This window comes from Myiozetetes cayanensis, unplaced genomic scaffold (genome assembly GCF_022539395.1).
Source record: "Myiozetetes cayanensis isolate MyiCay16 unplaced genomic scaffold, myiCay2020 scf36, whole genome shotgun sequence".
In the NCBI taxonomy this organism is placed as follows: Eukaryota; Metazoa; Chordata; class Aves; order Passeriformes; family Tyrannidae; genus Myiozetetes; species Myiozetetes cayanensis.
In genome coordinates, this window is record NW_026087588.1 from 1,712,890 (window position 1) to 1,723,693 (window position 10,804).

At 50.5% G+C, this 10,804-nt stretch overlaps 1 protein-coding gene across 1 annotated transcript; it reads right to left on the reverse strand.

Moving 5' to 3' along the window:
* Window positions 1-1,638: 1,638 nt before the first annotated feature.
* Window positions 1,639-8,329, reverse strand: SRPRB (SRP receptor subunit beta). The gene is made up of 7 exons (XM_050328041.1): window positions 8,197-8,329; window positions 7,969-8,063; window positions 7,142-7,219; window positions 5,999-6,081; window positions 5,379-5,515; window positions 4,501-4,555; window positions 1,639-3,455 (listed from the first exon to the last, which is right to left on the reverse strand). Exons 1-7 carry the CDS (start codon window positions 8,300-8,302, stop codon window positions 3,245-3,247), a joined length of 765 nt encoding a protein of 254 aa, XP_050183998.1. The 5' UTR covers window positions 8,303-8,329; the 3' UTR covers window positions 1,639-3,244.
* Window positions 8,330-10,804: the final 2,475 nt, after the last annotated feature.

A 10,804-nucleotide genomic window follows, 5' to 3' on the forward strand; every position in this document is an offset into this window, starting at 1 on the left:
ACAGCTTCGCTGTTTTGGTACCAAACTGTTGCTTCAGCCCCTAAGGTGGGTTTTGGTGAGGGTTCCATGGGTTCTCTTAGTCCACGCTGTGACAGGATTGTTATACAGTTCACAGACAAGGATTTATGGGCTGTTTGCTCCAGCTATCAATTTTTAAGCAATACTTAAGCTGCAGCTTTGTCTATTCTAACTACTAATAATGATCCATCTGACTGACACAGCACAGCCATATGGTTCAGATGAAGTTCAACCTGTGGCCCAACAATTGCAGCTACTTATGTCAAGCACTGAAGCTACTTTTAAATCATATAAATTCTTCACTGCAGAGGGCTCTGGGCAGGGTCCAATTGGCTTTGGGCTTTCTTTTAGGGGTTTTCTTGGGTAACTGTACTCAGCCTGTACTCCTTAAGTCATTGTTATGATGGGCAAGGCATTGTTCTTTCCTCTGTGCTCTTGGCTCTGCTGCATCTGTGCTCACAATGGGAGTCAAGGGAAAGGGGAGGAGAGGTGAATTTGCTCTGGATCAGCCACTCTTTGCCAAAATTGAGGTCTGTCCATGCTATTCCTGTCCCCTCTCCACGTGGCAGATTTTTCCTAAACACCCTTGGGAACCACCACCCTCAGGATGCTGATGTCCAGGCATTACTATTTTTCTTTTTCTCTGCCTTTCAGCAACCTCTCCTCCACTTTCAGTTGGTTTCTGCTATCCCAGATCTCACTGTGCTCATCGATCTCCTCCAAAAACATCTGCCTTTTCCAGGGGGACAATCTAGAGCACAACCCACAGCAAAAACACTGACCAAAAGACTTTTAGAGCACAGTGAGAACCTCAGTCCCTGCAGATGTGTGAACACAGCTGGAGCAGAAGGGACTGAGTTTATCACATCCCACTGTCCTGCCAAAGCCATCCCAACACACCACTGCCAAGCTGCAGACAGAGGAGTATCATGCCTGGCCAGCACAAAGCCTCAGGCTGGGAACAAGGGCAGAAGAGAAAACAACAAAGCACAGCGCTGACTGAGGGGGAAAAAAACCCCCAAGAACACAACATTCAGAGTTTCCAGTTCTGCCCTTCTCCCTCTCCTTCAGTCCTGAATATTTGACAGGCAAGTCATGGAGTGAGGCCCAAAGAACATAGGGAGCTCTGCATCAGCCCCAGCATGGGCAGTTCTGGGAACAGCTCCAGTTTAGCCACACAGCCCTGCAGGGAAAGTTGAGCCATCTCCACCCAACTGTGAAGCCATGGGGTGCCACAGCCACCTCCATGGCACAGCAGTGGTGCTCTGTCACCTAAACCATCACGGCCTGCAGCTGCCTGGGGTTTTCCTGTGCATGTCATCAAAGTGCCCTCTTTTTAATGTTTTTCAGTTGTTTTTTTGCTATGTGATCATCAATTTATCAAGGAATTTCCCTGTTCTCTAACATTCAGACTAAGGCATAAACATACACCCAGAAACCCCCAACCCCAAAGCCCTGTGTGTGCAGAGGATGCTTTTTGACAACACAGACCTGGTCACAGAGTAGGAAGGTTGATGCCAAACGTGCTGACCAGGAGCAGAGCCCCATCCAATTGGATCTGACACCACTGGGTAGGGCCAAGGCAAATACACAGACTAAAGCAAGACTTGAGAACAAACATTTAAGCAAAAAAAAAGTTTATTTAAAAACGAATAATTTAAAACCAACCATGGTCTTGTTGGTACCTTTCCATCCCCTAACAGAGGCTGGTGCTTGGCCTCTACTTTTCAAGGAGATGCATCTTCACAAGAACAACCACCCAAAGAAACAGCAATTTTTTGCCCCAAACCACTTCAGCACCATTGATTTGAAGCAGGAAGCCTTGGATCTCCAGCTAAGGGAACTCAAAGCATGACAAACATGTTCTGACAAGACTCTGGTTGCAGGAAATAGAATATAACATCCTTGGTAAATATAACCCTCCCTACCTTCTGCATGGATAGTGGAAGAGCTACTGGGTTCACGAGACTAGAAATGCAAGAATCAGCTTTGTTATGGGCACAGGGCTTTGGGAAGGCTGTTCCTGCTCCTCCCAACACTTGGTAATGCTACAGGGAGGCAGGGAAAGCACCAGAGAAAGAAAAGAACACAACAGATGAGCTGAACGATGGAGGAAGCACCAAACTGGAGAGGAGGGGTCTGCAAAGGACAAAAAGGGTCTGCCAGGAGCCAGCCACTCCCTCAACTCTTAAACAACAGGAAGCCATAAAAATAAAAGAAAAATGTCCCTGCGGTAGGACACTGCAATGTGCAATGAGACATAAACTGGAAACATCTCCCATTTCTTTCCCTCTTCCTTGAGCACCTTCCTCAGGAGGAGGAAGCACACCCATGTGCTGGCAGGTCCTTGATTTTTCCTCTCACTTTGCCACAACTGGTGATTAATTACACATCAAATAAGACCTTCCTGCAGCCACTGGAGCAAGAGGCAGCAGGGGACTGCAAGACAAATGCCTGGCACGGGCAGAGCTCATGCATACACAGGATGCAGGCATGGATTAAAATCGTGCTCACCCCAGAGTTTCAAGACACAGCTCTCAGCTAAAGAACAACCCTCAAGAGCTGACCAAGAGAGGAAATCACCAAGGACATGGGGAAAGGGACTAAAGCATAGCAGCCAGCCTGGTTTGGGCACCCCACTGACCCCTCCAGCCCCACAGAAACAGGGCTGCACCAATTTGGAAGAACAGGAAGGTAGAGACAGAGAGGAAAACAGCTTGTTATACTCTCCTCAATGCTTGCCCAACTGAGGGAGCCTGTGCATCAGCAGAGATGATGTGCAGCGCTCTCCAGCAGAGAGAGGCTGGGAACAGCAGCCCCAGCCAGGAGGTGATCAGTGGCAGCAGGGTTGCAATCCTAAATCAAGGCACAAGAAAGCACAGATTTCAGTCTCTAAAACCCACCTAGCAGCACACTCCTTCCTAATTTGCTTGGTAACTACCAAATGAAAAGCCTAAAGATTAAGGAGAAACACAAGTACAGAGAGTCAGCTTCCCAAAGAAGGACAAAGAGGGGAGAGGATAAAAACACTGCAGTATGAAGAGACAGAGGAAATCAGACCAGCAATTGTCATGTCACTCCCAAGCCCACGAGCAGCAGAGGAAGACACGACAGTGCTGACTTCTAGCCACAGTTCCTTCTTTCTACAGCCAATGAGAAGTGCTCCAGACCATCTACTTCCCTTCAGCCCCCAAGTGTCCTGCCCCCCAGCCCTGCCCTTCTCCGTTCAGGTGACCTTCACCAGCCACTTCTCCAGGCCCTCCAAGTCAGCATCTCCCTCCTCTCCCTTGCTGCCCCGAGCACTGCACTCCACGAATTCCACCTTCATGGGCAGCTGGGAGAAGTCGAAGTCCTTGCCCTTCTTGCCCAGCTGGGCAGGACCCCCTGAGCTGTCCAGGCTGGTGGGGGCTGCGGAGCGGGTCACCCGTAAGGTATTGCTGCAGAAGAGAGAAAGGAGAGGGTCAGGAACTGGGAACCAGGGGAACACCATGGCAGTTGAGATGTTTGGGATGCAGCTCTGCCAGTGGGATACAGCCATACCAAGGACAGAAGGCTCTGCTCTGAGAGGTACAAGCAGGAGCTCTGGCCAGCTACTGGAAGTCACAAGTGCAGAGGCTCAAGAGAGCAAGACAGGCAGGAGGGCACTCAAGGAGAAGTGCCTGAGCAGGTCTGGTTTTGCAAAAACAGCAGCACGAGTCAGGTGATGATGCTCTCAGCTCAATTTCCCCACTGATCACAGGACTTACATGAGATTTAGCCTGCAGTGCTCAAGGTCTGTGCCAGTTTAACTGGGAAGGGAGAGGCACCCGTGGCATCAGGGATCAGCAGGATCCCTGACACAGTGCCTGGGTGTGCCAGTCTGGGGATTGAGTCCCCCCACTACTTCCAGATATTCCTTACTCAGAGAATGGGGCGAAATTAAAGGGGGACAGGGAAAGAACACACCCAGAGTTCAGGAATAAGTGAGCAGACACCTCCTTGGGTTCTCCACTCACAGACATTGGAGTATGGCAGTGCTAGGAAAAGGATGGCAGCAATTTGCCAACCTGCTGGAATAGCAGTGGTAACAGGGTACATGTGACCTGCCTAGAGACCCAACATCTGCACACAGGCAACTGGAAAACGCTCAACACCAGAACCAAGCAGTGCTTATTTCCCTGGAGAATGTGAATATGTGGCAACTATTTCCTGCCTTAAAAACAGGAAGGTCAGCTATTCAGCCTGGGAGAGAACCAGCACAAATACCCCTGCTGCCGTCTGCTGGTCAAAGGGATTATTGGACCATTGAATCATTTAAAGTTGGAAAAGCCCTCTTAACATCATCGAGTCCAAGCGTAAACCCAGCACTGCTGAGCCCCAGAAAGAACAGACTGTTCTTCTGCCAACTGAACTCAGACACGGCTCAAAGGAACTCACCAAGCACTGAGGTAAGAGAAAGGACAAGAGGAGCTCAGAGGGATTGAGATCCCATTCCATACTTACAGCTCTTTCTCCAGCTGCTGTTGAATAAGTTTTGCTGATTTTGCCATTGTGACATCTAGAGAGAGAAAAGAAAAGGAAATTAGCAATTTGACTTTCTATCAGAATTCAGAATCCTGGTTCTCCCCCTAAAGCAAGGCCAGCTCATGCGGTACAGTCACCAGAGTTACGGGGACTGTTCCTGTGATGGATAAGGGATGCTGGAGCTTTGGGACTGCAGACAATGGGAACAACCCAACAGTCTGCTACAACACATTCCTTCTTGCTGGGCAGGAAGCTGCTTCAGAAGATGGGGTTTGATGCCCCAGCACTCCCACCTGTCCTGGCACTACAGAGTTCCACACGGTGCCTTTCACCCTGGGCATGTGGAGCCACAAAGGCATCAGGCAGCTCCTGAATCAGTGCACAAAACAGCTACAAAACCCAGACCTGATACTGCCCAAAAACTTCAGATTGTTACAGGGGGATCCACACTTCCACTGTAAAAACTGTATGGATCTGAAAATTGAGTCCTTTCCGGTAACTGGATGTTCCTGCTAGTCCAAACCAGAGAAAGCACAGAATCTTAGAGGCTAAACAACTGGTTTTAACATTCAAGCTGCTGAGAGTGTAGAAACAGTTCATTACGCTCAAGCTGATCCTATTTCCTTCTGCCTGGAGACTGAGGAACAGCTCTGCTCAAGCAGAAACCACTTGCCTTACTTAAGCCCACATGAAGAGCTGTAGGTCTCTCAAGTAGTGCTAGAAACCCTCCTGCTGAATAGTCTAAGTTTAAAGCTAAATTCCAGCCTTCACTGAAATCCCAACTCCTACAGAGTTCAGCACCCCTGGCATGAATCCCAGTCCCTGCAGGGCTGGATGCCAGGCCCAGCCCAGAGCACCTTGCTTGTTGCAGGCGATAAGCAGCGCAGGCGCATTCTTGAGGACGGTGCCATCGACCAGGACCTGGTACAGGAACTCTGCCACATCCTTCACCTCCCGCTGGAAGGCCACACTGTCCACCACAAACACAATGGCTCTGGGGAGAGAGGGAAAAAATGTGCTGAGGCTGCAGCTCTGCAACCATCTTCCTCTGCTGGGCTGATATATTCGTTGCCACATCTGATTTGTCCAACACAAGAGTAGGGCAGCAGGACTTCCTGGCTGAAACATACTCCATGTCTACTGCCCCAGGGATATCCCACATCCCCCAACCCTCCCCACTACAGCTGTGTTGCCACCTGGTGCACTACAAGTACAGCAAAGTAAGGAATTCATGGTGTGATTTTTGGGATTGTCCTGTGCAGGGTCAGGATTTGGACTCAATTCTTGTGGGGCTCTCCCAATTCAATATATTCCATGAAAGCAAAGTAAAAACTACCCCCCACTACCCCACAGCAGAGCTCTGACTGCTGTGCTGTGAGCTCAGCACAGCTCACAGCATTCCCAGCACCAGCACTTGGTTTATCCCTTTCCAAAACATCCCCTGCCCCTGCTGCCCTGCCCATCTCCTCCATGTTACCTGGCTGCAGCCTTGAACCTCTCCAAGAACTGAAGCCTCAAACTCTCATGGCCTGGAAGGTCGATCAAGGTCACACTGGTGCTCTGGGAACAGAAACAGCGTGTTACCCCCACCTAATCTGGGGGTGCCTGTGGTCACAGACTGGGGAAAAAAACAAATTCGTGTCCTGCAAACCCCTGACATAGAATGTAAACCCACAGCCTCTAAACCAAGTTACCTACCCACACACGGCAAATCTCCCTAAATACACCAAACTTTGCTGGGTATAACACAGAAGTGCCTTCACAAGAGACTTTTCTTTTTTCACCTGAAAGCTGCAAATGTTTCCCTTCCCACAATCTGGCGGCCAAAGCCAGGGCGTGAAAGAGAAGGAATGGCTGAACCAGGGCCACATCACTGCTCTCCAGATAAGGCTCCTTGTTCTCCAGAGTGGAGACCCTTCCTGCCCACTGCTCCTTGTCTGTGATTAAAAAAAAAAAAGAAATGCCTTGCAGCATTCCACTGCCTCTCCCCCTCCAAATGCCTGTCTGCTCAATCTTAGAGACACAAAAATTTTAAAAAAGCATCCCTCACCAAGTTTTTAACCTTATTATCACCACTCTCACTAAAGATTGACAAGGAGAAGCTACACAAACACCCTCTACTTTCACAACTCCCTAGCAGTTAAGGTGCACCCAGCATGAAAAAGAGACTTTTGCAGAATGAAAGAATTGCCATAAGCTGAAAATAACAAGGTCTGTGGCAGCCCAGGACCTAAAAGTAACAAAATCCTTTCTGAGACCACATAAATTGCAGTTGGAGACTCTGATTAAGCCTGATGAAGCTTTTAATTTCACGTTTTTGGGGGAGAACCAGAAATTACTACCAAAATAAAGCAACCATGACTGAACAATGCCCCTCACAAATCTCCCTTGTGCTGCCCCCACAGCCAGAAAGGTTTCACTGATGAGCAAAGTAGAAAGAACCTGCCCTAAATCCCAGGATTTCCCTACTTTCTCCACGTGCACTGCCTGGAAAAATCCTGTCCTGTAGCCAGGGCAAACTGGGGACTGAGCAGCAGAGAAAGATCAACCCAGGTTTGGCCAGGGAGCAGGAAAAGGCAGCAGCAGCCCCAGTCAATTCCAGCCCCAGCTGTGCACTCACCTTGTCCCGGCTGACCTGGTACGTGGCTGAGCTGTCAGTGATCGAGGTCTGGGTGTCCCGGTATCTGCCCGACAGCAGCTGTGGGGAACAGGTAGTTCTCACAAAAAGGAGCCTGAAAGGCTTCAAAAACACTCCAAACAGTGTTCAGTCTTTGAATCACCAGCATCACCTTTAACCTGCTCAGAAACTGGGATGGTCCAGAAGGGGTAAAGGGTTCCAGGGATCTGATCTCGACTGACATGAAGGAAATTACTGTAGGGGTCATTTTCCCCAGTTAATTAAAAACTATGCTCCTTGTATTTTCAGACTTAACAGAATGTCCTGAGCTGGAAGGGACCCACAGGGTCCAGCTCCTGGCCCTGCACAGACACTCCAACAATCCCACCATGTCCCTAAGAGTGTTGTCCTTGAGCTCTGTCAGCCTTGGGGCTGTGCCCACTGCCCTGGGGAGACTGTTCAGTGCCCAACCACCCTCTGGGGGAAAAGCCTTTCCCTGATATCCAATCTAACCTCCCCGACACAGCTCCAGCTGTTCCCTCGGGTCCTGTCCCTGCTCACGCCGAGCACAGATGGGAGCTGCCCCTCGGGGGGAAGCTGCAGACTGAAATGAGTTCAAATACTCAAAAACCTTTAGCTATGACAAATTTAAACCAAAAGACCCTTTCTTTTGACACTCCTTGGTAGAAAAAACGCGGTCTCCATCCCTCTTTACAGCTCTGAAACCACCTTTTTGAAGGTCTCAGTAAGAGAACAAAACCCGAACTCAAGAGAGCGCCTTCCCCTCCGCCCGCGAGATGCCAGAGCCGGGCAGCACCCTCCCCGCTCACCCGCGCGAAGAGCAGTGTCTTCCCCGCATCGCAGAGGCCCAGCAGCAGCACGGCCTTCCTGCTGCTCCTCCTGCCCTGCACGAACCGCCAGATCACTGCGGGAGAGAGGAGGCGGAGGAGGAGGATGAGGAAAAGGGGATGCCCGATCCTGCGTCTAGCGGCACCGGCGCCCCCTCAGCGAAGGCGGCAGGCCCTAGGGCGGAGGAAATAGAGGTTCACGCAGCTTACGGAAGGTGACGGCGACGGCGATGAGCGCGATGACCACGGAGAGCGCGGCAGGGCCGCTCAGCTCCCGCCGCAGCGCCGCCAGGTCCGGCTCCAGCCCGCCCGCCATGGCCGCACACGTGGCCGTCACAATACTTCCGCTTCCGTCCCCGCCGCAGGGAGGAAGGGTGGGTGCGGGGTTCATGGGAGTTGTAGTTTCCGCGCGGAACCCTGAGAGACTGAGACTCACCGGGGGACCGAGGTTGTTGAGCTCGTAAAAACATGGAATGATGGAATGGTTGGGGTGGGAAAAGCCCTTCAAGGCCATTGAGTCCAATCGCTCCCCCAGCACTGCCAAAGTCACCACTCACCCATGTCCCCAAGTGCCACATCCACAAGGCTTTTAAATCGCCCCAGGGATGGTGACTCCACCACTGCCCTGGGCAGCTGTGCCAGGGCACCCCTTTCCAGGAAGGAATCTTCCCTTATTTCCAACCTGAGCTTCCCCTGGCATAGCTGGAGGCTGTTCCCTCTCCTCCTGTCCCTTGTTCCCTGGGAGCAGAGCCCAAGCCTGCCCCCCCGCTCCAGTTCCCCCCTCCTGTCAGGGAGTTGCAGAGCCAGAAGGTCCCCCCTGTTATAGTCAAATGACCAGATATAAATTTTTTCTTTTAAATATATTGTAGAAATTTATTGAAGGCAAATAAGCAAAACAGCGCGCTGGAAGACCCGGGGAAACTCCTGTTCCGCCAACGGTCTTCCCGCCAAAAACGTGTAACGATCTTTTATATGTGCCACTATTCCCTCCCCTTTAGGCGGCGCCTGGATGCCGGGTGGCAGGTCTCAGATGGAGGTGGTCCTCAGATGGCAGCGGCTGCTCTCGAAGCGGGGCGAGTGGCTCCTCCCTCGGGCCGGCTCCTCCCTCGGGCAGCTTGCTGCCACGGTTGCTCTGCCGCTCCTGGCTCGGCTGTGAGAGGCTGTGCCGGGGGCTGTGCCGCTCGGCTATGCCCCTTTTATCCATATCTTTATAGGCACATTTAAAGCTTACATTCAGAACTTGTGTAACATAGTAAGATATAGCTTTCCATAGTAACATAACATTGTGGTTTGACATTTGTAATTCAAACTAACCACTAACACTAACATTGCAAAGATAATTGGATTAGCAAATTATTTATCTTTGCCTTTATTAACTATTTCACCCCCTGAGCCTCCTTTTCTCCAGGCTGAGATCCCCCCAGCTCCCTCAGCCACTTCTGCTGCTCCAGCCCCTTCCCCAGCTCTGTTCCCTTCTCTGGACATGCTCCTCAATGTCATTCCTGAGCTGAGGGGCCCAGAACTGGACACAGCCCTGGAGGTGCCTCAGCAGTGCCAGTACAGGGGGATAATCCCTGCCCTGGGCCTGCGCCCACACTGGTTGTGACACAGCCCAGGTGCCCTTGGTACACCTGGGCTCATGTCAAGCTGCTGTCACCAGCACTCCCAGGGCCTTTCCCAGCTTTCCAACCTCTCTGCCCCAAACCTGGAGCACCGTATGGGTCTGTTGTGACCCAAGAAGGTACAGCGCTGTTTGTATCAGGCATCAGGAAGCAGATCCAGGCTTTTCACAGTGGACCAGGATGAAGAGCAACGGGAGTATGTTGAAACCAGAGAGGTTCAGAGTGGTTGTGGGATTAAGCCTGATGAAGCTTTTAATCAGGCCCTCCCTTTGAGGGCTGCCAGGCAGCGGGACAGGCTGCCCAGGAAGGTTGTTGTCTCAGGTTGGACTTGGCTCCCAGCCAAGTGCCTCTACCTTCCCCCTCCCTCTCTCTCATTTCGGACAGACCAAAAAGACTATATAAAACTAAAAGAACCCAAACCAACCAAATTCCAAGTAATATATATTAATATATTTTTTTGGAATTACATACAGTTAAGATATTATTTACAGGAAACCCCCAAAAAGGAAAAAGGAAAGGAAAAGGGGAAAAGGGAAAAAGGGAAAAAAACAGATACTTTCCTCGAGATAGCAGAGAACCCCACCAACAACCACCAGCACTATCCACTTCTCAAGGCCAACCAGGTGCACTAGGCCTCACTCCTTCACCCAGGCAGAATGACAGCAGAGAACCTTTGCTTTCAGTCCGCTGAAAGAAAGAGAATGAGAGTTTCCGCTCCCTTTTTGTTTATACCCTTGCTTACGTAAAAATCATATGGAATACTGGGAACATGGCCTTGGTTCCTTGGTTACAACCTGGTTACCAGAGAAGGCCTAGATTGAAAACCCTAGAGTCGTGGAGGTCAAGCCCTGAGCAAGCTGGTTGACTCCTGTCTTTGAGTAGGAGGTTGGACTGGAGAACCCCAGAGGTACCTTTCCACCTGAAGGATCCTCTACTGAGGTTCCTTTTATCCATGACTTTTACTTATGGGACAAAGGATTACACTTGATACAGAACACAAATGATTTCCCTTCTCTTAGGGATCTATTTCTAAGTGCAGCCATAGTGAGCTGTAGAAGCAACTTAGAGTTTTGAAGAACTAGTTAAAAGTTCCTAGTTTGAAGAACTGGTTAAAAGAGCCACTTGCCCAATGTACTTCATCCTACATAAATGTGAGGGACTACATTTCATCCTTTCCCATCACACCCTACGTTTCT

What these genes read in the sequence shown, in the direction of transcription:
- SRPRB (XM_050328041.1), bottom strand. Translation starts at nt 8,302, where the DNA reads ATGGCGGGCGGGCTGGAGCCGGACCTGGCGGCGCTGCGGCGGGAGCTG. An exon ending in CGCCGTCGCCGTCACCTTCC is followed by an intron (nt 8,064 to 8,196) that starts GTAAGCTGCGTG and finishes TCTCTCCCGCAG; the next exon opens with TGATCTGGCGGTTCGTGCAG. An exon ending in AGGTTCAAGGCTGCAGCCAG is followed by an intron (nt 5,516 to 5,998) that starts GTAACATGGAGG and finishes CTCTCTCCCCAG; the next exon opens with AGCCATTGTGTTTGTGGTGG.